The sequence below is a fragment of the Mus musculus genome, chromosome 15 (genome assembly GCF_000001635.26).
Source record: "Mus musculus strain C57BL/6J chromosome 15, GRCm38.p6 C57BL/6J".
Taxonomy (NCBI): domain Eukaryota; kingdom Metazoa; phylum Chordata; class Mammalia; order Rodentia; family Muridae; genus Mus; species Mus musculus.
In genome coordinates, this window is record NC_000081.6 from 102,497,647 (window position 1) to 102,523,723 (window position 26,077).

General features: G+C 49.1%; 3 protein-coding genes across 45 annotated transcripts in view; 2 read left to right on the forward strand and 1 right to left on the reverse strand.

Annotated features, from left to right (window-relative positions):
* The window catches only part of Pcbp2 (poly(rC) binding protein 2), a 29,619-nt gene extending 27,197 nt beyond the window's left edge, over positions 1–2,422 (forward strand). For 21 of the 26 annotated variants that reach the window (XM_030248402.1, XM_030248395.1, XM_030248398.1 and 18 more), the window contains one exon: positions 843–1,285. In XM_030248402.1, coding sequence (XP_030104262.1) covers positions 843–879 — 37 coding nt within the window. In that variant the 3' untranslated portion in view covers positions 880–1,285. Of the gene's footprint in view, positions 1–842 lie in introns of all 26 variants that reach the window. The other 5 variants (NM_001103165.1, NM_011042.2, NM_001103166.1 and 2 more) reach the window with 2 other exon arrangements.
* Positions 1–19,358, reverse strand: Map3k12 (mitogen-activated protein kinase kinase kinase 12). Of its 10 annotated transcripts, none has more exons than NM_001163643.1 (16): positions 19,142–19,358; positions 12,273–12,359; positions 11,644–11,732; positions 7,444–7,922; positions 6,824–7,007; positions 6,469–6,660; positions 6,079–6,237; positions 5,843–6,001; positions 4,991–5,099; positions 4,669–4,778; positions 4,420–4,536; positions 4,188–4,325; positions 3,455–4,079; positions 3,206–3,276; positions 2,862–3,123; positions 1–2,530 (listed from the first exon to the last, which is right to left on the reverse strand). In NM_001163643.1, the coding sequence occupies exons 4-16, from the start codon at positions 7,886–7,888 to the stop codon at positions 2,435–2,437; spliced, it is 2,667 nt and encodes an 888-aa protein (NP_001157115.1). In that variant the 5' UTR covers positions 7,889–7,922; positions 11,644–11,732; positions 12,273–12,359; positions 19,142–19,358; the 3' UTR covers positions 1–2,434. The 10 variants fall into 10 exon arrangements, with proteins under 10 accessions (NP_001157115.1, NP_001345773.1, NP_033608.3 ...); NM_001358844.1 differs by lacking the exon at positions 19,142–19,358 and adding an exon at positions 12,938–13,054 and having other exon boundaries at positions 11,644–11,751; XM_017316625.2 differs by lacking the exons at positions 12,273–12,359; positions 19,142–19,358 and adding an exon at positions 10,682–10,817 and having other exon boundaries at positions 1,792–2,530; positions 11,644–12,240.
* Tarbp2 (TARBP2, RISC loading complex RNA binding subunit) lies at positions 18,431–26,030 on the forward strand. 9 transcript variants are annotated; one of them, XM_030248453.1, is made up of 10 exons: positions 18,431–18,609; positions 20,005–20,956; positions 21,476–21,645; positions 22,829–22,931; positions 23,475–23,567; positions 24,078–24,150; positions 24,335–24,452; positions 24,778–24,905; positions 25,203–25,404; positions 25,539–26,030. In XM_030248453.1, exons 2-10 carry the CDS (start codon positions 20,904–20,906, stop codon positions 25,694–25,696), a joined length of 1,098 nt encoding a protein of 365 aa, XP_030104313.1. In that variant the 5' UTR covers positions 18,431–18,609; positions 20,005–20,903; the 3' UTR covers positions 25,697–26,030. The 9 variants fall into 9 exon arrangements, with proteins under 9 accessions (XP_030104313.1, XP_006520783.1, NP_033345.2 ...); NM_009319.3 differs by lacking the exon at positions 18,431–18,609 and having other exon boundaries at positions 20,546–20,956; XM_006520721.4 differs by lacking the exon at positions 18,431–18,609 and having other exon boundaries at positions 20,626–20,956; positions 23,492–23,567.
* The last annotated feature ends 47 nt before the right edge of the window (positions 26,031–26,077 follow it).

Genomic DNA, 26,077 nt, shown 5'->3' on the forward strand with positions numbered 1-26,077 from the left:
CTGACGTTAAAGAAAACATATTTTAATTGAAGAATGACTTCTAGTTTCCGGGATATACCCCTTCCCCTGTGGTATTTGTACATTTAGTGCACATGGTATTAAGCCAAACATCACAAATGGATGTCAGTTGGCTCTTTGTGAAGTTAAGCTTGTGGTGTGGACCTGAGACACCTCTAGTTGTGTTCAGAATGAGGCATTTTGCTGCTACCCAGTGATAATGAAATGTACACTGAATGCCTTTCTCTCAAAGCTTAATTGTATTCCAGGACCTCAAATGACCTATTTGAAACAAGTAGAAAGGCACTGTAGCCAGGTATGTTTACAAGGAGAATTTGGTACCAGTAAGGCCACAGGTTTTGGATTTTGAAGAGTGAGCTAAGGAACTGAATTGAAGCTTTGATACTTGTTTTTTTGTTGGTATTTGTCCTAAAATTATAAGCTTGAAAACAATAATTCAATTTTTCACTATAGTTCCTATTCTTGCTCCTCCCTTTAAGTATTGTTAAAATTACATAATATCTTTAAATGTTAGGCTCCCAACACAAAGTTCCTTCACATTGGTGGGCTGTTCTAGTGTAAACACGACAGGATCAACTCCTTGAAGCCTAATGTTCTCTAGAAATGCTTTCAGTTTGCAAAGAGTAAAACGTGAAGAGACAGTGTCACCAACTTAACATCATTTGTTATGTTCTTCTGAGAACACCTCAGGAACCTTGGTTGTAGTGGTGTTACATAAACAACCTTGTGCACTATGGTACTAGCTAATCTAAGAAACCTTGAAATACCTTGGTGTGATGAATTGTAGCTAGGTAAGCTGACTTATTCTTCTTTGTGTTTTACAGGCTTTCCTCGGAGACAGGTGGCATGGGGAGCAGCTAGAACAGAGCAGACCCATCCATAATCCTGCTGTTCACCACCCATGATCCATCTGTGTAGTTTCTGAACAGTCAGCGACTCCAGGTTTTAAAATAGTTTGTAAATTTTCAGTTTCTACACACTTTATCATCCACTCATGATTTTTTAATTAAAGTGTTTTAATTCCTTTCTCTGTTCAGCAGTTACGCTGAGATATCCATATTTAGTTTTATAAGCTTCTCCCCCTTTTGTTTTTTGGTTTTTGTTTTTGTTTGGCTCATGAATTTTTGTTTGTCATGGAAATGTAAGAGTGGATTATTAATACATTTCAGTTTAGTTCTGTAATGTCAGGAATTTTTCAAAAAAAAAAATTAAAAGATGGACTGGAGCTTTTTCTTTGTGAATAGAAACTGGATGCCACAGTGACTTACGTGGGTGTTGTTCCTGTCTGATGTTATTTTTATACCTTTTAACTTCCAGAGAGCCCTGATTCAGTTTCAATAGAATTAATGGACTTTCTTCCCTTTTTTACCACTCCAATTTTTTTAATTTGCCCTCAATCACCTCCCCCTCCATGATACTGGGTAGCCTCTGAAAACTTGTTTACGGAGATTGACAATTACACTTACCCTAGGATTGTAGAGCAGCTGGTGCATTTATGGAGCTGGGCAGGAACTCGTGGATAGTAAGGATAGTAAACTTGGGAATGGCTGCCCCTTGTTCTACCTTGCATACTTTAAAGTTCTAGTAATTGTTCATTTAGTTTTCTCCATAGGTGTTTTGAGACCTCCTTGTTCTGAAATCATTTAGAAAAGTTTACCTGCTATCATTTATGTTAACTTAGAAAATAACTTGTCCAAATTCCTCAGATAAAATCTTAAATCCAAGTTGAAACCATGTATTATACCACTCTACTCATTCACCAAGAAAACCCTCGACAGTTGGGCCTGCATGGAGTGGTTATATTTCAAGGTTGTTCACAGGGGTTACAATATGACAGTCCCCACCCCTACCAGGCACCAAGATAACAGTGGGGACTAACAGCACCCCAGTTCTTCAGCCTGAGCCATCACATGCTGTTAGTCGTCTGGCCCAAAGCCAGGGTTTGGGCAGAGAAACAGGAACAAAGAAATGAGTTACATTGCCACCTGAGAAACCTCAGAGGGATGACCCAGCCTTAGTTTCTTTCCCTCCTCCCAAGTGCAAAATGTGTAAACAGTAAACGGAAAATAAAAGTGCAGTTTTAAGTGAATCCTCTACCTGCCCCTCCAGTGTTCAGGGATAGACAGTATAGAGACAAGCCTGGCTTTTCTATTGCCTACTTGCTTGTTCAACATAAGGAATGGGGTGAAGCAAGAAGGGGCCAGCTTCCTTTCTTTATAGCTCTAGGGTAGTACTCGGAGTCATTCATTTCCACAGCTGCCAGTGTCCCCAGAACTTATTCGGTAATTGGTCAGGGGCGTCGTTCACTCTCAAGCCTGGCTTAAGGCTAAGAAAGCCCCATCTATCTGTTGATTATGTGGCGCATATATATTATTTATATAAATATTTCTCTATGTACAAGGAATAAGAGTGTCTTTCATGGAGGAAGGGAGGCTGGGGGCCGCAAGGCATCAATGCTGTTGGAGTTGTCCAATTCAGTGCTGTCACAGTCTGAGTCTTCAGGATTGGGGCCCTGTGAAGAGTAGAAATGCAGTGAGGTGGGGGAGCCTTGGGGACCCTTCTTTTACATTAACAGTGGAGTTTTTTTTTTTTTTTTAAATCTGTTCATAGGTCCAAGGCACTATGCTAGATTCCTTTTAGGATACCTTGATGACTACTGTCATCAAAGCTGCCACACAAATTAAACATCAGGCACTATATGCTCGGAACCATTAATTCTCAACTACTACTTACATGGATATTTGTTTTAATGGTTATGGAATAATGATTTTTAGATTCTCAAATGACTGGGTTTCTGATCCCAGTTCACTTTTCAGTGTCTGGTGGTTGCAACTCAAACTTACCTGGCCATCCTGGTGTTGCATGGGCAAGGAGCTGGCTTCACGTTCAGGGACCACCTCTGAAGTAGGTAGGTCCAGTGGAATTTCTGAGCCCTGTGAGCACATGTCATCAGATCGTTCATCTGGTCGCTCATCAGTGTTGGTACTGCCAACTTCTGGTGTGCCACTTGGGGAAGGCTCACTAGCTGTACCTTCCTCCACATCTGATGGGTTCTCTGAGCTGAATGTAGATAGTGACTGACGCATGTTCGGGCCCTGAGGCCACCTAAATGTTGAGTCATGGTTACAGCTTGTGTAGAGTCCTTTAAAGTTCCCAAAGTGAAAGATGCCATTACAGCACCACTCACCTTTGACTTGGGGGTAGCTCTACTTCACTGTCTACCTCTCCTTCTTCTTCTTCAGATGAGATACCACGTTTCTACAGTAGAGATGGGTGTGGGTAGGTGTAAGTAAACCAGTCAAAAAATGGTAAGTCATTAAGAATTGGGCAAGGATACATAGTTGAGTGGGGTTGGGGTATAGTTAGCACTTGGACCCATGAGGAGATTAAAGGATTTTAATTTGGTGTGGGGTAGAAGAACATCCCCATACTTTACCTGACTTCGAGTCACAGCAGCCCTGTACAGCAGCGCAGCGGGGGTCAAGTGCTGGGACCCAGCCCGGTTTCCTCCCCGGCCTGCAGTCCCTTCCCTTCCAGTTCCCAGCAGCCCCACACCTTCTCCAGGCCCTACTGGTGGAGGGGGTTCCCCTTTAGCTCCCCCAGGCGAATCTGGGCTGGTGGAACCAGGAGCTGATCCCTCACTTGGAGGAGTATCGCCCTGGGGTGGAGGTGGTGAGCCAGGATCCCGAGCTCCCCCTGTAGCCCCTCGGCCTCGGGCTCCCAGCGCTGCTGATAGCAGGTCTGGGGATGATGATGACATCTTTCGGAGTAGAAGGTCATGGTGGAGTCCACGGAGAGCAGGGGGGCAAGCATCCCAAGCTGAAGGGCCCACTCCTAGGCCCCCTGGGCTTCCTAGTCCTCCAGGCTCATGGGGTGGCAAAGCTGCACGAAGCCCAGGCAGGTCTCCACAGCTGCCCTTGGCACTGGCCTTTCGGTGACGGGTCTTGCCACGCCGACTCCTTCCAGGTGAAGGGGGGCCCTTAGGACACCCAGGAAGCCCCACCCCACTTAGGGCTGCATCTAGTTTAGGTAGCAACGACTCTGTCTTGAGAATATCTGGCCTGGTAAGGGAGGGAAAGTATAATGTTCACATTAACAGTGGTAAGTCTCCCCCCACTAAAGAGATCCTTGCTAGGATCCCTCCTGCAATGTCCTCATGTGAGTCTCACCTTTTGCTGTGGGGCGACAGTTTCTGTGGCACGTTCCTTTTCTTGATGAGCTTCTCCATAGTGTTTCCATGTAGGAGGCCCCGAGAAGGGTGTGACTTTAGTAGACCAGGACACCGCCTTTCTAAAGCCTGCTCTCGCCTAAAAAAATCCAGACTCAGTATGGGTCTCCTAAATTGGTTATTTTCATGAAAACTAGGAATGTACTATACTGTCTTAAGGGTTATTTACCTACCTGAGCAATTCCCTCTCTTTGAGTTCTAGTTGCAGCATGAGGGCATTCAGTTCCATGTACAGGTTGTTGGCTCTCTCCAACTTCCGTTCATAGTGCTCCCTGATGTCCAGGGCATGTCTGAAAGGGCAGATGATTTTCCCACGGTGAGCTGGGTTCGCTTGTGGCCGAAATGGACCCTGTTCTCTGTGACTCCATGATGAATGGTTCCTGCTGTTTAGATAAGATTCACTTTCCTAAATAGGCACATACCTGAGCTCCTCCCTTCTCCGCATCACCAGTTCCTCTTCTAGGCGGTGCAGACAGGTCCCTTCTGACTTAATCTTTTCAAAGTGCAGTTTTACTTCTTCCCGCCACTCTGCCTAGGGATGGAGAGACACGGGGGAGGGGGTGAGGACTATGTCCCTGTCACTTCACAGACCTGTGCTATTGGAAGGTTGCCTGAGCCACTGTAAGTTACAAAAGGGAATGGATGTTTCTCTAAGGACTTATCTATTCAGTCACATTAACTGGTCACATGAAAAGCTGCCATGGCTGCAAGGGTCAAAGGTCTGTTTTTCCACCCAAAGCACACCTGGGACTTAAAGTAAGTCTCCTGGGGTGTAGAGAGCACATCAGCGGAGGCGATGTCCAGGTGCAGCAAGATCTGTCGGAATGATGGGCGATTTCGTGGTTTGCTGTTCCTAAAGGAGTTGTGAAATAGGAAGGTGGATTAGAATGGAACCAGAGCATCTTTTCCTAGCACCTAATCTGACACCATTGTTAACAGCAAAATACCACAGAGAGGGGTCTATTTAACCTGGCTTGTTTTTTTTCTCCTTTTGATTTTTTTGAGACAGGGTTTCTCTGTATAGCTCTGGCTGCCCTGGAACTTATTTTGTAGACCAGGCTGGCCTCTGCCTCTCAAGTGCTGGAATTAAAGGCATGTGCCACCAGTTCCTGGCTTTAATATTTATACCCGAGTAAAGTGTTTGGTGTCTGGTTGTGGTGCCTTTAATTCTTGTTTACATAGTGTCTTCCAAGCCAGCCAGGGCCACACCTTTCCCCACAACTTTTAAATGATTCCATCAAAGGAAACAAACACTGGGAATGTCAGTAACAGGTTCAGTCTTCCTTCCTTGGGGACTAAGGTCAGTGACATCGTTCTGCTTTACAGCAACCTGACATCGTAAATATTGCTCATTGCATCAAGTCAGATACATGTTCAAAGAAGATATGATGCAAATCTTTAATGTGTTTTCTGCAGGCCAGTGCAGCCTGTTCTCAGTTGTAAGTTAAGTTCCCTTGGTACACATTCTGTGTCCTGGACCTTGGAGAGATTAGAAAGCTTTGGCTTGCTTTTGCTAAGGACATCTGAGCCTAGATGTCTTGAGTTCTAGATGTTCCTTAACTTTTGTCAGTCCAGTCTCCCAGCTCCCATCCTTACCAGCACTGGCGAAGTAGAATTTTAAAACCATCTGGGCAGCTGGAGGGTACAGGCAGGTGGAGACTGTTGCTTCCCACACCCCAGATGATGGCTGAGGAATCTACATCTTTGTAGGGAATCTCTCCAGTCAGTAGTTCCCATAGCACCACCCCAAAGGACCTGAGGAAGGAACATCATTTGGAAGGGTTCTCTCCAGACCTGCATGACCTCTGTACCTGTCTCATCCTGCTGCTTACCAGATGTCAACCTTCTCAGACACAGGTTCATTTCTGATCACTTCAGGAGCCATCCAGGCTACTGTTCCTGCAAAGGACATCTTGGTGCTCTTGTCACTCAGCTCCTTGGAAGTGCCAAAATCTGAGATCTTCACCACATCGTCGTATGTGATTAGCATGCTGGTAAAGAGTGTAGTCAGCCAGGATCCACATCCTTCCATACCCCATCTAACTGCTCTTACTTTCTGATAATATCTGACACACCTAAAGTAGAGAGGCTCACCACAGCCCTCCAGGGGACTGCCACTGGGAAGAAGGGATGGACTTAAGGCAGAATCTAAAACATAGGGAGTTGGCCAGGCTGCCATGGGTAGGTGACCTACACGCACATCAGCTTGCATCCTTACTCACTTGGGTGACTTCAGGTCTCTGTGGATAATCTTGTGCAGGTGCAGGTAATTCATGCCACCAGCGATGCCCATGGACCAGTCAACCAGCAAGGAGGGGGTGACAGGGCGGCCGGCTCTGAGCACCTCATATAGCTGTCCTTGAGCGCAGAATTCCATAAGGATGCAGTAGCAGGGGGCCTGTGTGCAAACACCCCTGAGGGCCAGACAGGGGTAAAGCTTAATTATCTGCCTTGTGTACCTGGGACCTACATTTCTACCCATGCCATTTCTGGGTCTCCTTTGAGAAAGGGGATATAGTCCCAGGTGAGGGGAGTCCTATGTGTCATGGTACCCCCAGCCCCTGCCCTGGACCTCACTTGAAAGTGATGATGTTGGGGTGCTTCAGCTTTCGAAGATGCTTGATGTCAGTCTCCTTGAGATCTCGAACCTTCTTCACAGCTACCTCCTCCCCGTGGAAGCGTCCCAGGAAAACAGCACCCTGAGCCCCTGAGCCTACCCACTGCAGGTCCAGGATTTCCTCAAAGGGGACTTCCCAAAGGTCTGTAGGTAGGAGGCACAGTGCCACAGACTCAGACAGATCTGCACTGAACTTGAGACACTCAAGGGTTGGCTGAATATATCAATGATGAGAAAACAAAGTAGGCTGAAAAGTCTAGTAAAGGAAATACTTGGGTGGTCTTGTGAAAAGCTAGGTGGACATAAGGGTGTATATGTGTATATATATATATATACACATATATAAAACTCTTTTGTAGAGCACTTGGCTAGGATGTGTAAAACCCAAGTTCCTGGGTTCAGTTTCCTAGCACAATGTGAGAAAATACTGAAGAGCTGAAGATTAAGTAAAACACTTATCTAGCATGTAGTGTTTAATCCTAGCACCAGAAACAAATGTAAAGGAAAATAAAGCGGATTAGGAAGGTTTGGTAGGACTGTTGAAGGAAATGGAGGGTGTTCTTACAGGGATCTGGCCTACCTTCCTGCTGTTGCTTGTGTTCTGTGGAGTAGGCTTTGCCAATCATTGTCCAGACAGGGCGCAGGCAGCCAAAAAGACCTTCAAGGAAGCCACTGCCACTCTGGCACTGCAGACGTACCTCATCAGCTCGAACTCTAGATGCTCGACTCTCAGGTGACCCAGTGGCTCCCCCTGGCCCACCTGTATCCTGCTCATGTAGCTGGAGGACACTATTGGCAAAAGGCTCTGGGGGAGGCTCTCCACCTGGGGAGGGGCTGGGTCCTCCTCCACCCTGCCCACCGAGAGGCACAACATCTCGAAGTACACATTGGGTGGGCGTCAGGTCTTTCTCGGGGGTGCAGTCTGAAGTGTCTGGATCCAGCTTTCGCATAGAAGCCTCACTTAGAGTAGACACAAAGCCCCCAAAGGAAGGGGAGGGTGTTCGGGTTTCATGGAGGCAGGCCATGGCCTCTGGAGCCAGGTGTGCTGAGCAGCGGGCCCTGTAAGGAATTAAGGAGGGAAGGGCCATCAGCCAGTTACTGCAAGAGCTCACGGTACCTAGCTGGAGTTGGCCTGAGTGTCAACTCTCTGTACCCTATGGGAAACCTAATACAGAGGAGCTGCTTCTTGGCACTGATTAGTGATCAACAATACTCTTGTATATAAATAATATACTTGAGTATCATCAGAGGGAAGCAAAAACCCACTCAGGTACTGGCTAAAGAAAGACTCAGTGGGTAAAATAATCTGCTGTTGCAAGCCTAGTGAATTACTCAGCGGAAGGAAAGCCAACCCCCAAAAGTGTTGTCCTGGCCTCTCATGTACTATAGCACATTCACACCCCCACAATTTTTAAAGTATCAAACTCAAGTACAAAGGCTAGAGTAGTGGAATGCAAAGCGTTCAACATGTGCAAGGCACGGGACTAACCGCTGCTGCAGAAGAGATGGCGGTGGTGTTATCATAGTTCCATCATGCAACATTTATTTTCTTTCTTTTCTTTTCCTTCCTTCCTTTCCCTCCCTTCCTTCCTTTCTTCTTTCTTTTTTGGTTTTTTTCAAGACAGGATTTCTCTGTGTAGCCCTGGCTGGCCTCGAACTCAGTAATCTGCCTGCCTCTGTCTCACAAGGGCTGGGATTAAAGGGGTGTGCCACCACTGCCTGGCGTCATCATGCCCAGGTTTCATGCCCAGCATGGCAAGATCAAAAACAAAAGCGAGGGCTGGAGAGATGGCTCAGCACTGAGTACTTGGTGATCTTGCAAAGGACCTGGCTTTGGGTCTTAGAACCTACTACTCCATGACTAGCAATCATCTGAAATTCCAGTTCTAGGTGATCCAACGCTCTCTTCTAGCTTCTCCAGTCACTGTACATACAAGATGCATTGACATACTTGCAGGCAAGACACCAATACACATAAATCTAAAAATATACGTATTTTTTTTAGTAATAATAAAACTAGGCCTCGTGTAGTGGCATATACACTTGGGAGGCAGAGTTCAAAGCCAGCATTGTTTGTACAGTGAGACCTTGTCTCAAAAAAAAAAAAAAAAAAAGAGCAACTGAAATACTTCCTCTTGGCTGTGCAGTTGTCATTAACCCCTGCAGCACCCATTCTTATCAGCTGAGGTTGACTGTAAAAACACAGATATTATATGAAATCAGATCCCCCCTCCCACAAAATATACATATATAGGTCTGGTTGTCCTGGAACAATAGCTTGGCCTTGAACTTAACAGAGATCTACCAGCCTCTTTCCTTTGCGCTAAGATTAAAGGTATGTATCACTAAGTCCAGCCTAGGAATCACTTTACCCTGGATCTAAATCTTGGGCACATGGTGGTAATGCACCTAAACCTCCCTTATATTGAATGATACTGGCAGGCTTTCTACTCAGTTACCCAGATGATGTTCCTGGGCTTCCCTAGTTAACAGTCACTGAGGCCTTCCCAGGAACACCTAGTATCTGGGCCCATCTCTCTTCTCTGTGCTTACAGGTACCTACTTAGGCCTCTCCAGTGGGATGTGATCTTGTGTCTATAACCATAACCACAGAGCTGTACTATCCCCTCGGCACAACTGGAAAAATAAAGGGGTTGAGGGCAGAACTATCCAATGGGGTTGTGAGAAGCTCTAGCCTTCTGCATCATTCTTCTACCCCTAGCTCCCCAAACCAAGATTCAGCTTCCCAGGCAATAGAATTATTTTTTTATTTTATTATTATTTTTCTTTTTGGTTTTGGTTTTTTCGAGACAGGGTTTCTCTGTGTAGCCCTGGCTGTCCTGGAACTCACTTTGTAGACCAGGCTGGCCTCGAACTCAGAAATCCGCCTGCCTCTGCCTCCCAAGTGCTGGGATTAGAGGCGTGTGCCACCACGCCCAGCCCCAGGCAATAGAAATTCGTCCCAGTTTGTAGCTGTGTGCTACTTAAACAGCACTAATTAGAAAATCACAAGTTGAGGAAGTGGGATGTGACTCAGTTGGTAAAGTGCTTCCCCAGCATACACAGAGCCCTTGCACCACATAAACCTGCTGTGGTGGTGCATGCCTGCAATCCTAGCACTGGGGAGGTGGAGGCAGTAATCAGTTCAAGGTCATTTTCAGCTACACAGCAAATTTGAGGTTGGTCTGAATAAAGGAGACCCTGTGTGAAATAAAAATGGGTTGAGGATGTGGTTTAGGTAGAGTGCTTGCCTAGAAGGCAAAAGGTCCTGGACTGCATAAACCCAAGCATGGTGCACAGGCTCATCACCCCAGAACTTGGGAGCTGGAGGCAGGAGGATCAAACATTCAAGGCCATTGGTAAGTAGGAATCTGAGGCCAGCCTGAGCTACAAAAGACCCTGTCTATCTTCAATTGGCTAAGTAGTGATGAATCTGAGGCCAGTCTGAGCTACCAAAGACCCTATCTCCAAAAATAATAAAATCCACACATCCAGCTGGGTCTGTGGTATGTACCATATATCCCAGGACGTGAGAGGAAGAGGCAAGAAGAGCCTCAATTTGAAGCTAGCATTGGCTACATAAAATTGTACCCTATGTAGAGAAAAAGAGAAGCAAACAAGAAAATAAAATACAAACAGGCACAGGCCATGGATCTAGTCCCTAGCTGGCACTACAAATACAACAGCAAAAATTCTAAGTTTTATATTTGATTCAAGTAAAGTATAGTTAAGTGTCAATTTCTCCAGTCATACAAAGAGCTGAACTAGGTAACAACAGCACTCAGGCACAACAAACTCTCCCAATTTTTCAGGCTTACTTCAGAACTTGACTCCAAGAGACGTACTATTCTTCCAGCCACATGTTTAGTTGGATATCATAGGATGAGATGCAAGGTTCCCTGACAACAATCTAACAGCTTCTGAGGCAAGTTCTTCAGCCCCTGCAGTACTCTCCTGGGAACGAACCACAGTGTGTGTGGGGTGTCACAGAGGAGTATGCTCAGAGCATGATGCAAAGGAAGTTTGGGAAAGTCTTAGCTTGCCTAACCATCATCTGCAGTCCTTGCTCTTGAAGACTCTCACTGGGGACGGGGTTTGTTTGGGATCTGCATAGTTAACAAGCACCTCAGTTGATTCTGTGTCTAGTACATTTGAAAATCCTACATACTGGGCTGGGCACAGTGTCTAAGAGCATTAGTTGTTCTTGCAGAGGATCTGGCTTTGAATGTCACATCCACATGGTAGCTCACAACTATCTGTAACCCCAGTTCCAGAGAATCCAACGGGCACACACTTGGTACACATACATGCATACAGGTAAAACAGTCATACACAATATACAGTAATTTAAAAAATTTTTAAAATAAATGACACATTGTCATTCTGTCCTTATAGTGCTTCATCAGCTGTCACCACCAAATGCCTCTTAAGTTCTTTCTTAATTTCTTATCCAGCTTCTGAAAGACCCAAAACACAAACTCATCAGCCCCGTTTGCTTTAGATACCTTAGTGGCTTATTTATGTTGATATCTAGGCTACCCTGGACACGACGCTATATCAGGGTTCTGATTTATGGTGTCCAAAGACAATGTGAACTTTTCAAGAAATTATTATGTAAGTTAGCATTTGGTATAAACATATTACTGAAATTAATCCTCAGTACAATATACCACTCTAAGGTGGGAAGGCTGGGGATATAGCTCAGTTGGTAGGGTGCTTGCATAGCATGGGAGAGGCCTTGAGTTCAATCTCCCAACAGCACACACATAACGGCACATACCAGCAGTCCCAGCACTCAGGGATGGAGGTGAGAGGATCAGAAGTTCAAGGTCATCTCTGGCTTCATAGTGAGTTTCAGGCCAGCCTAGGCTATAGAGTGAAAGTTTGTCTTAAAAACAAACAAACAAACAAACAAACCCATAAACTCTAGGGATATAGTGATTATCAGCATAAAATATAGTGATTATCACATATTGGATATGTGAACATGCAATCCTGAGATATGGAGGGCTCACACCACATCACCTCTTCCCTCCCTCTGGTCCTCTATTGTTGAGACTATACATGCAGCTAATGGTTGCTGGGGAGAAGGAAAGCCATTTTCTTTGATGGTATAGCCATTGATAAGGTGCTAGTGATACTGTAAATTAACCCTCATTCATGATCCTATTTGCAAACCTAGTTAAACTCTGTGGGTCACAAAAACAAAACAAAAAACAAAACAAAAACCGATATGACAATGTAAGGAGACAAGGAGGCTATGGGAACGATGGAACCAGAGTTATGGGGAATATGGGTGATCAAGTACATTACACACACGTATGAAAATGTAACAGTGAAACCCATTAAAATGTGTAACTAACATATGCTAAGGGGGTGAAGAGATGGACAAGGGTCAAGAGTGCTTACTGTTCTTGCAGATGACTGGGGTTCCATTCCCAGCATCCACATGGTGCTCACAACCCCTATAACTCCTGTTCCAGAGGATCCAAGGCCCTGCAAGTGCAAGGTGCCATTAGCTCAAAACACACACACACACACACACCCTGTCATTAAAAAACTAAAAATTATACAAATACAGTTGGCATTATTAGCCCCACTGGCGACAAAGGGTTACCCTTCTTGTCTTCCAAGTTTCACTTCAACCTGGAAGTCTTCTGTGAAGTTCCAACCCTGATTAGTTAATTCCCTTCTGGGTGGGCAAAGCCTGAGCTTCCCGCTCCATGGCTCCCGCTCAGCTTCCAACCAGAGTAGGAGCACTGCTCTACCCACCCAGGGCCGCACATGCTCCGTGTATTTCTCAGTTCCCTGCACCCTCAGAACAGCCTAGCAAAGAAGGCATTATTAGTTCTCCTACGGTCTAGAGAAAACCAAGGTCCAGAAATCAGGAACCACAGCCTCTGAATTGCTGTCATAGCCTACAAAATGTGCGGCTTGGAGAGCCACGGTGTCTATTGTAAGGTAAATTACAAGCACAGACCAGCCTGCACCAGAACGCACCGGAGAATTTCCTGCAAACGACCCCAAGGCTTCCGCCTCCCTCACCAAAGCCCCCTCGCAAGCTCTCGGCCCACCTGCTGGACCGCCTGGCCACCAGTGACCGCACCGCGGCAAGCGGAGTGGAAGGGGTTACTGCCACGGCGCCCCATCCCCTGTCGACCTCCTTCCCGACCGTCACGTGGTGCGGGGCTGGGGGCGCGGCTGTGGGAGGGGTCCAAGAGGGGAGAAGAGAGCACAGCCAGCTGGGGGAAGGGCTGGGCGCTGCGGCGTAACCATGACTACTGGGCCCGTGAAGTCACCGGGACAAGATTAGCCCAGGGTCACGTGAACGCGAGGCAGGGGCGGGGCCGCGTAGGAGCCCGCCCCTGACCTGGGCAGGCTATATTTGCTGCCCGTATGCAGATGCGGACCCCGAAGTCATCCCCCACCTGGGTGATCTGAAGCCCACCTTCCTCTGACCTCAGTTACTTGGGCTCGGCACCTGGTGGAGAAAAAGTGGCAGGGATTGGAGGGGAAGACTCGTGGGGTTGCTTTGGGATACAGTACCACACATAAGTTAAGAAATGGAGATGGGACAAGAAAGGAACAGTCAAAGGAACTAGGTGAGAGACTGGCCAACAGCTTCAAACCTGGAGAATGGCCTGAAAAGCCGGTCTGAAAAGCAGAGAACTCAGGGAAGATGGAGATGAAAAACACAGATCGACTCTCCCTTCCCTAGTCCGTTTCCTATCTAGAAGTTGAGTTTTGGGTATTATAACACCAGGCCTTTTAAAATGGTTTGTGTGCCCCCCACCAACCTCCATCATCTGGGCTTAGTTTAGTCATAGAGGATGACATCCTCAGAAACGGTCTGCAGCTCTGCCTGCCTCAGATCACACAGGCATCCCCAGAGGGCCCTGTGGTATCCAGGGCCAGCAGATGGGGAGAGCAGAGAAGCCATTTCACCTGCTCGACTTTTAGGGCAGTGGTAATAGCTGAAGAAGCTGGGAGATGAGACCCAGGTAGGGTATTCAGTTATGCTCCGGGTACCCCTACCACCCCTCAGGCTGATGACAGATCTTCCAGATTGACCTGAAAGAAGACAGGGAGGGTTGAGGGTCTCCAGGGAGCCATGGTAAACTGGAGAATCCTCTTTCCCAGCAAATGTCCCCCTTTCTGCTTCCTTTATTCCTGACCCACCAGCTGTGTCTCATTAACCCAAGCTGGGTCTTGGCGCTGGGACTTTGGGAGTGGTGGACTAGAAGCCCCGGGGCCCCAGACATTCGGTCACCCTGGGGGAGGGCAACCTGTCTCCCTGGCCATCAATTATGCAGTGCCTGGGGGCGGGGGCGGGGGGGAGCATAGAGGAGGGATTCGCCTGTCACTCTGAACCACAAGGATTAAATGTGGACAGCATCTTTGTCAGACTGCAAGGGAACAGAGGTCCCTGCCTTTATCTACCAATGGAGAGGCTCTAAAGACAGCCAGCTCTCCTGCTTTACAGATGGTTCCTTCAGGGTCCCACAGGAAGGCTACAGAGTCGGGACCTGTATGCAAGTCGCCTTCACCTCTGCCTCAGTCCTCCTAGGCTTTCCCGCCAGAGGAGGCAGCAAGGCTGTAGCAGGTGAACTCTGTGAGCTCTCCCTAGCTCTATTGCTTTAACAGCAGCATCCAATGGCCTGTGTGCTGGGCCAGTGCTGGAAGCTTTGCTCAGAGGTGTGGCCATCTGCCTGTGTCTTGAGTTCTTACACCGAACTATCCCTGCCTGCTTGGACTTCATTTTCCTGCAGGCTGGGAGGTTCCACTCTCTTCTAATTAGTCTGAGGAGAGGCTGCAGAGGAGAAAGTGGCCATGGCTTGGGATTCCTGGTTCTCTACCTTTGGGACCCTTGGAGGATAGATGTTTCGGATGAATGCAGCTGTGCTTTCTGCCTGCCTGCAGGTTTACTCTCCCTTCTGACAGGATCCATTGTCCTTACCCCAGAGTTCTCCCCACATGGGAAGAATGCCCACTCTTTTAGGCCTTATTTTTAAATAGGGAGTTACCTTTTGAGAACTGGGGGAACATAGATCCCCAGGTTCTCCCCCATCAGGCCCAGGGGTTCCCTATTCTCACACTTCTGCCAGTAAGGTGGACAGTGAGGGGGCTGGGGAGGGGGTGCTGCTCAGGGAGAAGGGTTGGTGGAGCAGCCTTGCCTTATGTCAAGTCTCTGTGAGACTCTTACCTGGCCTTAAGGGCAGAAGAGGGGTAGGAGAAGGAGAGAGGGTGCAGTGAGCTGTGCTGGCCATTTTCCTAGATTAGTTCTGTCTTCCCAACTAGCTAGACACCATGTCTTTATGGATTCAAGGGAGACCAGCTCTCCTGTTTAATCAGAAGAAAGGGGGACTTGGTCTCTGACCTTTTACTACCCCGGGACCAATGACACTTTTAGGTTTCAGTGGTCATGTGACAACAGACATGCTGGAAATGCCATATTTGCTGTCTTGCTTCTGCAAACTGCAGGGAAGGCCTGGAGTCCTGCACCTCGTTCTTACCCCCTAGCTGGTTCCCTCTGGTTCATGAAGAAATAATGTCAGCCCTTCTGATGGCATGGCTGAAATTAGCTCTCATCCTTGCTCAGATCATAAAAAGCAGAGAGCAGGAACAGTATGTCATGGGTCACAGTCTCTCTCAGACAGTAAGTCAAGCATGGAAGAAGTTGAATATACAGAACCAGAACTGAATTTGCATTTAAAACTATCTGAAAGTAACCATATGAGCTAAGACGTGCCTGCAAACAGAGAGGCTAAGGCAGGTGGATCTTGGGTCCAAGGCCAACCTAAGCTACATAGTGAGACCTTGTCTTAAAAAAACGTAACAGAAGGGCTGGAGAGATGGCTCAATGTTTAAGAGCACTGACTGCTCTTCCAGAGGTCCTGAGTTCAATTTATAGCAACCACATGGTAGGTCACAAGCTCTCTTCTGGCGTATCTGAAGACAGTGTACTCACATAAATAAAACCAAAAAAAAAAAAAAAAAAAAAAAAAAATCAGGGAAGGGGGTTGGAGAAGCACTGGCTGCTTTTCCAGAGTTAACTGGATTCAATCTCCAGCACAGCATATAGCAGTTTGTGACTAATTCCAGTTCCAGAAGATCTGACACTCTCACACAAACATATATTAAGGCAGAACACCAATGTCTGTAAATTTGAAAAAATTAATAAAAAGGTCACAGGTGAAACTCTTCCTTAAATAAGATGGCGCCTCAAATAGCACAACCCAGACTTGAACTCCTTCCGTCTCTTCTCCCAAGTGCTAAGATTGCAGTCATGTACCACAAGTCGGTTACCAACTCTCTTCTTTTGGCGTGTCTATATTATTTCAGTAATAATGTTGAGTTTCCTTTATCATAAAAGATGATGGTTTTGTTTTTATATGTTTTTTAATTCATGCCCCTGGTCTAGGCATGAGGGAGCCATAGGCCTCAGGACCAGCAGAGGCTGGGGCTGCTTCTGATTGGCTGGGTGACCTATAGTATATAAGGTCTGCTAACAAAGCTGTTCTGCATCTAAATGTGGACTGTGATACTATATCAGTCATACATGAGGTTGTGGGATAGGCCCAGCTCTAGCCATATGCTGACTTCTTTCCTTGTGTGTGTGTCTGTGTGTTTAAGAGAGAGAGAGAGAGAGAGAGAGAGAGAGAGAGAGAGAGAGAGAGAGAGGTGGGTGGGTGGGTGGGGCTCTCATTATGTAGCCGTGGCTAGGTTGGAGCTTGATGTGTGGACCAGGCTAGTCTTAGAGATCTGCCAGCCTCTGCACTCCGGGGTCCTAGATTAAAGGTGTTTGCTATCATGCCATGCCAGGCCTCAAAGTCCTGATCCTCCTTGCATTTTTGACTTTTTAGCCCGCTGATTACTGAAACACGAACGCCACCAAGACTATTTAATGGGTCTTGAATAACTAAGTCATTTCAGTGTCCTCATCCCTAAAGTGACGACAGCAGAACTTGATGATGTTATAGGCATCACTGAAGTAACCAAAACAAGTTTTCGGCCTGGAACCTGGCACACAGGATGCACTCTATAGACAGCAACCATGATGTTTCACACAAAGTACATAGAAAAAAATACTTTTCTTTTTGAAACAAGGTATTATGTCACCCAGACTGGCCTTAAACTTGCAATGTGGTGAAATATGACCGTGAACTCCTGCCTTTACTTTCCCAGTGTAGGAGAAAGTGAAGCATCATGGCAGGCAGGCTTTATGCTAGGGATGGAACCCAGAGTCTTGTCTTTGCTTCTTGCATGCATGTTTGTCAGGCCTTTACCACCTGAACCACCACTAGACCCTGATACAAAGTTGTCTTTTCTTTTTAGTTTGCTGAGACAGACTCAATGTAGTCTTGACTACCCTGAAACTTGTAGTGTAGACAGGCTGGCCTTGAACTCACAGAGATCCACTTGTCTCCACCTGCCTCCACTGTGCTGAGGCTTCTACCAGCCACCATGCTCTGTGCTTCCTTTGTTTACCTCCTCAAGACAAGAGGTAATAATGAGGAAGAAAGGGAGGTAGAGAAAAAAAGAAAAAAGGAAAATAAAGAAAAATGCGACCTGCCAGGTCTGTCAGCACAGGCCTCAAAGGCTCAGCTATTTAAGAGGCTGAGACAGGAGAATTTAAAGTTCAAGCCCTGAGAGGTAACTTAGTGGCACTGTCTCAAAAAATTTGAAAACAAATAAACAAACAAACAAACAAACAAACAACCCAATGGTGTACTTTGGTGGTAGAAAGCTTGCCCAGAATGTAGGCCCTGGGGTCAATTCCTAATACCATGAATAAATAGATAAAACTGAAGAACAGGGCTCTTCTCTGGAGCTCCCTATGCCCCAGAACAGCATGGCCCCTATCCTGGTTCACACATGACCGGGCTTTCTGAGGGCAAATGGACAAACTCTCCTAAAGCCACCATGTCCTCTGCTGGCATCCTTTCAATGGATTCTAGAAAAGCTGCCACCTCCCATTCTCTTACTCCCTAGGCATGGGCAGCAAAGGCAGAGGTGGGTGCTGGAATTTCGTGTTCTCTATCATTTTATTATTAACCCCCATTCCCAGAGACTCAGAGCAGTAACTGCTTTTAACAGGGTTTTGCTCTTGTGAAGAAGTCTAGGAAACCCCAGCCACACCTTCCATCTTCCACCTCCATCCACCAAAGATCTAGGACTTGGCAAGTATTGGACCTTGGGGTCTTCCTGGAAGTCAACAGTTGGTTAGACCCAACTTGGGGCCCAGATAACTTTCCATGAGAGATGGCAGCACTCTTGAACTTGTAAACACTAATGTTTGGACAGCAAGGCCCAGAGGGAACTTGGGCTGTTTCCTTTCCAAATTCTTGCTACTGGTGTAAGCTTGGGATGACCCTCTGCCTGAAAACCACGAGGCGGCTGGGAGAATCAGAAGAGAGTTTAGAGTGAGGCTCCAGGTGCCTGGGGTGTGTGAGACCTCATGTGCATGCTCTTTTGGTTGAAGGCCAAAGAGGCAGAAGACAGAGAGCCGCAAGGCTCCTCCCTGCAGCCCTACTACTGTTTATGGAACCCACCCCTCTTCTCTTTCTACCCTCAGCCAAAGCCTTGCCTACCAAGATTGTAAGCCAAGGAGTTTGGTGAGTGTGTGAGAAAAAGGGAGGTTTGTGAAGCGCCTGACTAGGGAAATGGGTTAAGGAAACCAGAGACGAGCAGGCAGAAGAGAGAGAAAACTACATCCAAATGGAGGACGGGGTGCAACAGCTGGACGGTAGGGAATGCCACAGCTGGAGATTAGAGGGATTACAGATGGACGGGGGAGAGGGCCCTGCCAGGGCATGCAGGTGTAGGTGCAGCCTAATTTTCAGGTAGAGCCTATTAGGTGCAGGAGTGGGGGAGGGGGGCGGTGGGTATATTAGGCCTTGCCCTTCCATCCCTTCCCTGGAGGGGGCCACAATTCTCCCTCCTTTCTAGGTCCTGAGGTTGAGGAGGAGAGGACGTGCTCTTGCCCGCTGTCCTTTAGGTCTTCCCCTAGCCACCCTCATCCTCGCATAATCCACCACAGCTTTGGAGGCTCTTGGTCTCCAAGCTGGGCCGCCGCATCCCTCAGCTTCGCCCGGTTCCTTCCTATCTCCAGGCGTCGGGTCCAGGGCTCTAGTTCCTTCATACCACAGCTTCAGCATCCTCGAGTCACCTCCTCCCCCACCACGCCACAATTGTATCCCGACCCTCCCTCCACGCCAGGATCCCAAGACCCGAACCCATCCCTGCCCCCCACCCCCACAAGTCGCCCAGGCTCTCACCTCGGGGGCTCCGCGGCCGCAGCACAAAAGGCGGCGCTGCTGCAGCTCCGCTCCGGATGCTGCTCCCGCCTCCTCCTCCTCCTCCTCCTTCCCTCCTCCCCCCGTTGCCCTCCACCGGACCTGGAGAGCTGTCACCGGCGATGCTCGTGTGGAACTCAGGTGTACGGGTGTCAGCCCCAGCTTTTAGCCCCCACCCCCTACTCGAAGCCCCGTCCCCACTCGACTTGAACTCCCGCTCCTTCCAAAGCCCCCGCCCCTGGCCCCCCGGGACGGACACGCCCTGAGCGGGGGATGCTGCGCTGGAGTCGCCGGCCTCTTAAAGGAGCCTGTGGCTGCCATCCGGCGCGATCCAGGCTCCTTCCTGGAGGTGTTCTACGGCAGTTCCACTTTGGTCCTCATGCGGAATCTGTAGGATCCCCTTGTGACCTGTCTTACAGATTCTTTCCTACACCCCGAGAGCGCAGTCCATCAGTATACACAACGCTCTGGCACTGGTCCCTTGTCATACCGACATCTCCAGCTGGCCTTCCCTCGTCGCTGCTCCATTTTCACCCAATTGGAATCCACCCAGCCGTAGGTCCCTTCCCACTTCTGTGCTCCTGGATGACCGATCGCTCGTTTTCATTACTGATTCCTCTTACCTCTAACCCTATTCCTTTCTAGCAAGACATCTTATCCTAGACCCATTTTAAAAAACACTCTTTGAATCACGTTTTTCGTGGTATCACTTTCTCCTTCTGTCCAAGGTCACAAGATTTCCCATATTTCTTTCACTCTGGTGGTATCAAGGCTTTGGAGAGCCAAAGGTAATCGTTAAGCTCTGCGCGTATATTAGTTCGTTAATTATTCCTGTGCTCTTTCAGGTGAGACTAAACACAGAAGGTCCATCTAATGATTCTCGGGACAGTTAAAAGAGGTTCACTAGGGCTGATCTAAAGAGGCACGAACCCTGTCAGGCTGCGTGGAGTTAGTGAAGAGAGGCGAAGGACAAGCCACAGAAAAGCAACGGGTTTTTTGACACGGAGTGCTGAGAAGCTTACGCTACAGCCTGGGAGACCGGGTCTGAGGAGAACTCCGGACTTATAAAACCCCAGAGCTCTGGGGTGGGGGTGGCCAGGTAAGGCACACCCTCTGGGGCAGCAAAAGGACTTCGGCCAATCACAGCCTTTCCTCAAGGAGAAGGCTACACCTTTCCTCGTCTCCGCCCTCTGGGCCAAGTGACCAATCTGCAAGCGCCTACAGGAAGTCGCTCTCAGTATAGCCAATAAAGCAGCGAAGCCCGCAGCGGCGCCCGAATGACGCGCTGGCGCCTGGGTTCTGTAGTTCTCTCAGGGAGACAGACCTTACCGCCCCGCCCCTGGCCGCCTACACGCAGCTAATACGCATGCTCACAGTGTCGGCTTGGGAGGAGGCGGTGCGCAAGGAGGAAGGCGGGAATGACATTAGGAAAAAAAAAAAACCAAAAAAACAAAAAACCCAACCCACTCGTAGTAGCTTGGGAAGCTTCCGCCGAGGGTCTGCTCCTCCCAGAAGGCGGTGCAGATGCCCGGGCGAGTCTCGCTGAGGGTTGTGGGGCGGGTAGCTCGGATCCATAAGAAGACACAAGGAGCCGAGTGGGCGGGGGACTCCAGATCCCAGCATGCCCCGCGGCGGGCCCTACCGGCCGCGACTCCGGGCTTGGCCCCGGCCCTAGCTCCTCGGCGGTGTACTGGGGTGCGTGGAGGCTGTAGTCACGGTGGCGCCCGCGGGGACGGAGGAGGGAATGAGTGAAGAGGATCAGGGCTCCGGCACTACTACAGGCTGCGGGCTGCCCAGGTGAGCTGCCTCGCTTGGATTCCTGAAGGACGAAAAGTGTGAGGTGGTGAGGAGGGGCGGCGGCGCGGCCCCAGCATGCACCTGGCCTGAGGGTTGTTCCCAGCAAGCACTGGGGTAGTGGGCAGAGGTTCCCGGCATGCACTGGGGCTGTGGCCAACGCCTCCAGCTCTAGTTTGGGGTTGGCTTGATTCCCAGACTGCACTAGAGCCCTGGGCTTTATGCCCCGACGTTCAGTGTATTTGGTGGGTACTGGGTTCCCGAATTGTATTGTGTCGGGGGAAATGCACGTTCAACCAGCACCACGGCACAGGATCCCTCGCCTTAACTGAGAACAGTACATTCTCCACTTGCCTTGGGACCTTGCTTTCCCTCATGCACCTTAACTTTTAACCCAGCCAATGGATGCTATACTGCCTGGGAATTCATGGACCCTATAATGTGGCTAGGTCTAATGTGACAGTGATTTGCCAGGTGGGTGCCGAAAGGGGAAGTGTGATGTTGGTCTGTGCCCCTTCCCAGCATAGAGCAAATGCTGGCCGCCAACCCGGGCAAGACCCCGATCAGCCTTCTTCAGGAGTATGGGACCAGAATAGGAAAGACGCCCGTGTACGACCTTCTCAAAGCCGAGGGCCAAGCCCATCAACCTAATTTCACCTTTCGGGTCACCGTTGGCGACACCAGCTGCACTGGTGAGGAAGGCCTGGGCAGCCTGGCTGGGGTGTGCATTCACAGGGCCCGTGGCTTAATATCATGCGATCACCTCACAGTCCTCTCCTTTAAAGCCAGGGAGGGATGGAGATATTTCAGGGGGAAAGAAGGATTGGAACAGGGCTGTGAGACGGTGGACGGGACCCGAGAGACTCACTGGCGAGAACAGGAAATGTCACAGAGATCTGCTACTTTATCACCCCAGAGGAAGAGTAAATGAGACATTGAACTCCTCGTGGGTATTAGGGGGAGCACATACTCTGCTAGCCTTCATGCCTCACATTGAACACGAAGAACTTAGTATGAGAAATTAAATGGTAGGCTCCAGTTCACATGTAATAAGTGGCAGAGCAGAGCTTTGACTTCAGACCCTCAGTTGTCTCTATTTCCTATTTACCGAGGGAAGAGAAAAGGGGAAAGAAAGACAGAGCAAAACATCCCTCCGCAACCCACCAGTGTTGGAGCTCAAAAATCCTGCCTGGCACAGTTTCATTACGGGAGCTGACTGAAAGAGGAGGTGTTCAAGGCCCATTTCTGTTGCTGTAGTAAGGCTCCGAAACTAAAAGCAGTTTAGAGGAGGAAAAGGGTTGATAGGTTTACAGTTCAGGTTACATTCATGACTAAGGGAAGCTAAGGAAGAAACTCACATTATCAGTCAAGACCAAAGAAAATAATCTGATTCTTGCTACTTCTGACTAAGGAACTCACTTCACAGCCACAGAAGCACAGCAGGAACAATGGCAGATACTCCATGCTGGCTGGCTGGCTTATTTATACTCTACTAGATTTCTTACACAGTTCAGGACCACCTGCCTAGGGGTGGTACCACAATAGTGGGCTGTGCATATCAGCATCAATTAACTATCAGTCCATCCCCCCCACCCACCCCCAGACATGCCCTCAGGCCAGGCTGATGTAGGCAATTCCTCAGTTAAGGCTCTCCTTTCAGATCCTTTTAGATCCTAGGTTGTGCCAAGTTGACTGTTAATGCTAACTAGGAAAAAGGCTAGTCCAACAATTAGTAGAACCCTTCCAGTTCTGACAGGGGAGGTTGGTCAGAGGGCTCTTCTCACTCCCTCTGGCTATGAGGAGATAGGCTGTGGGGGCTGGTTTCTCTGCTGTCCTGCCGGTGACCTCCAGTATTGCCCACGCCCCTTTTCTTAGGTCAGGGCCCCAGCAAGAAGGCAGCCAAGCACAAGGCAGCTGAGGTGGCCCTCAAACACCTCAAAGGGGGGAGCATGCTGGAACCAGCCCTGGAGGACAGCAGGTGAGGGAGGAACAGCCAAGGCACACTAGAAGCCCGCTGAGAACCCAGGCCTCTGCACTATCTACTTCTCTCCCTAAGCCTGGTCTGGTGACTCATGGCCACCCTCTCGTGGCCCCTTCCTGAGAATTTCCTCTGAAGCTGAACAGGGTGTTTCTAGAGTGCCTCAGAGTAATAGCCAGCCCCCTTTGATGGGTGGTGGCTGCTCTGGGGCATGAGAAAAGGGCATAGGGGGTGGAGGCAAAGACTGATAAAGTTGGTCCTGGCATGCCCCCTCTTTCTAGCAAGATGGCTTTCCCTCTTCCACATTCAGGTTGCAGCTTGTTGGGTAGAAAGAGACTCTTTTCTGAGCCCCCACCCTAACCTCAGTGCTTCTGAGCCAGTGTGGGGTCAGCAGAGGATCCCAGGAGGAAGAGCTGTTGCTGAGGCTCTCCGAGTCTGCATCGGGGGGAAGGAGTTCTCAGGGGATGGAAAGGTCAGAAGGACCTCACACCCTCATTCCCTTCTACATGGGTGTGAATCCAAGACCTTCTTCCCCTCGGGAAGTTCTTTTTCTCTCCTAGACTCTTCACCGCCTGAGGACACTCCTGTCGTTGCTGCAGAAGCTGCTGCCCCTGTTCCATCTGCTGTACTAACCAGGTATCTTGAGTCCCCTGACGTCTTGGAGGAAGGAGGGGGTCTTGGCTTCTAGTCTCATAGCTCTTGGACTCAGGCAGGTCAGGATGAGGAAGCCTGAGAGTAAAGACAGACTGGTGTAATTGAAAAATTTGCACCAGCTGGTTGGTAAGCCTGAGCTAGGAGGTAATTTATGATGATTAAATAGCCAAGCAATGAATGTTAGATTGTTTAAACATCTTAGAGGCTCCATGTTTGAGACCCAAAAGGTACTTCCAGGACTGTGTGTACAGCTCCTTTACCTCCATCACAGGGACATTGCTGAAGGATTTCCACATCTAAGTGCTCCTGGGAAGTAGCAGAGCCTCACTTGGTGGGGTGTGGGGAGGGAGGAGAAAGGCTAGATGTTTGGACAGATAGCTGCCTGCCTGGTGAGGAATTGGGAGGTGGTAGTGGCTGGCACTTGATCCATGACCAGGACAGGAGGAACCTCTGCATTTTCCTCAGCACTGGCCTGGGCCCTTTTTTCTTTAGGAGCCCTCCCATGGAGATGCAGCCCCCTGTCTCTCCTCAGCAGTCTGAGTGCAACCCCGTCGGTGCTCTGCAGGTGTGCCTCGTCTTCATTGTCATGTGTGCTATCTTCTCTGAAGTAGGGCTGAGGCAGGGGCGTGTGCACTTGTGGGTAGGGTGGTCCTCCTTCTCACTCAAAGGTGGAGGCTCTTGGTAGAAGGCCATTGGCTAAGGACCCTTTCCTCACTAAGCCTTGGACTCTCTTATGGTTTTCTTTCAAGGAGCTGGTGGTGCAAAAAGGCTGGCGTTTGCCAGAGTACATGGTGACCCAAGAGTCTGGGCCTGCTCACCGCAAAGAGTTCACCATGACTTGCCGGGTGGAGCGTTTCATTGAGATTGGTAACTGGGGAAAAGGGGGTTCACTCACCTTCTCTCTTTGCCACACTGTAACCCCAAACACAAGGTGGTTCTTTGCCTGGCTGTGCTCTGTCCCAGCTTCCTTTGCTTTGCAGGTCCTTGCTCAGCTCCTGCCTTCCTGTCTCTCCCTTGTCCCTGCCCATCTTTCCCCCTCTTATCTGGCTCACCAACTCCTCAGTTAAAAAGATCAGGCCTTGAGCTCCTCTTTGCAGTGGTATCTCATTGGGTGACTGTCTAAGTTAACCTAGAGGGAAAGCATTGGTCTGTTAGGAATCCCCAAGTTGAACAATTCCTTCCCCACCCTCAGGCAGTGGCACTTCCAAAAAGCTGGCAAAGCGTAACGCAGCAGCTAAGATGCTCCTTCGAGTGCACACTGTACCTCTGGATGCCCGGGATGGCAATGAGGCAGAGCCTGATGACGATCATTTTTCCATTGTAAGTGGCTTGTGTGGGCTCGACATGTGGTTCACACTGCAGGACATGGTACGGAATTGGGTTGGGTCTGTGGTTTGGAAGTGAGTATGGGCCTGCTTTCCTTCCCAGGGCTCCTTGAACCTGTGCGCCCAGAAGTCCCCTCAGCCTATATGTAGGGTCACTAGTGAAAGCTGGCCTAGGGCAAAGCCCCTATAGGCAACTTTTCCTGGGATGAGGAAGGCTGCCAGGAGTCAGAGCATAATACCCAGTTCTTGGGTCCCACAGTCCTTAGCTGCTTTCTCACTCTTATCTCATTAGGGCGTGAGCTCCCGCCTGGATGGACTGAGGAATCGTGGGCCAGGCTGCACCTGGGATTCCTTGCGGAATTCTGTGGGAGAAAAGATCCTATCCCTTCGCAGTTGCTCCGTGGGCTCTCTAGGGGCTCTGGGCTCTGCCTGCTGCAGTGTCCTCAGTGAGCTCTCTGAGGAGCAGGCTTTCCATGTCAGCTATCTGGATATTGGTATGGCCAACTAGAGACTGGGGATGGAGGGGACTGGATCAAAGCAAGTATGAAGGAGTTGGGAGATGGGTGATGTGTACACTGTTTGGTGCCCCTTCCCCACCAGTGCCTCCCTTCTCTTTCTTGGTTTCCAGAGGAACTGAGCCTGAGTGGGCTCTGCCAGTGCCTAGTGGAACTGTCCACCCAGCCAGCCACTGTGTGTTATGGTTCTGCAACCACCAGGGAGGCAGCCCGAGGTGATGCTGCTCACCGCGCCCTACAGTACCTCAGGATCATGGCGGGTAGCAAGTAGCATCCCACTGCAGTGATGGATATGCATCTTTTACTTCTTGCTCCTTCTGCCCCTGGGTCCATGTATCCACCTAGCTCTGGTACCCTCCAGAGGTGCCATCTCTACCTCTGACACAGCCTGTCTGCCTTGAGACTGAGGAAGGCACAGGCAAGCAAGGAGCCATGAACCACAGGGCCCCAGCCAGCACAGGATTTGTCCTCATTCCGTGGGTGATGGATGAATCTATTGGAGTCCTGAATAAATGCTGCTCTTTGGCTTCCAAAACCCTGCTCTCTCTGGCCTTGGGTCATGAGGGTATAAGGAATAAACATGGTGAGCTTGTTCTCCTTTTGAACCCCTTGTTCTTTTTTGTTACCGAGAGGAGGCAAGGTGCAGTAGTAG

Bases quoted from the DNA above. Each gene is read 5' to 3' on its own strand.
- Map3k12 (NM_009582.4), bottom strand. From the start codon at position 7,888: ATGGCCTGCCTCCATGAAACCCGAACACCCTCCCCTTCCTTTGGGGGC. The intron at 4,779-4,990 runs GTGTGCTTTGGG...CTCCATCCCTAG, and splicing joins AGACTTACTTTAAGTCCCAG to GCAGAGTGGCGGGAAGAAGT. The intron at 4,326-4,419 runs GTAGGTAAATAA...GGATTTTTTTAG, and splicing joins AAAGAGAGGGAATTGCTCAG to GCGAGAGCAGGCTTTAGAAA.
- Tarbp2 (XM_030248453.1), top strand. From the start codon at position 20,904: ATGAGTGAAGAGGATCAGGGCTCCGGCACTACTACAGGCTGCGGGCTG. The intron at 24,906-25,202 runs GTAAGTGGCTTG...TTATCTCATTAG, and splicing joins ATGACGATCATTTTTCCATT to GGCGTGAGCTCCCGCCTGGA. The intron at 25,405-25,538 runs GTATGGCCAACT...CTTGGTTTCCAG, and splicing joins TGTCAGCTATCTGGATATTG to AGGAACTGAGCCTGAGTGGG.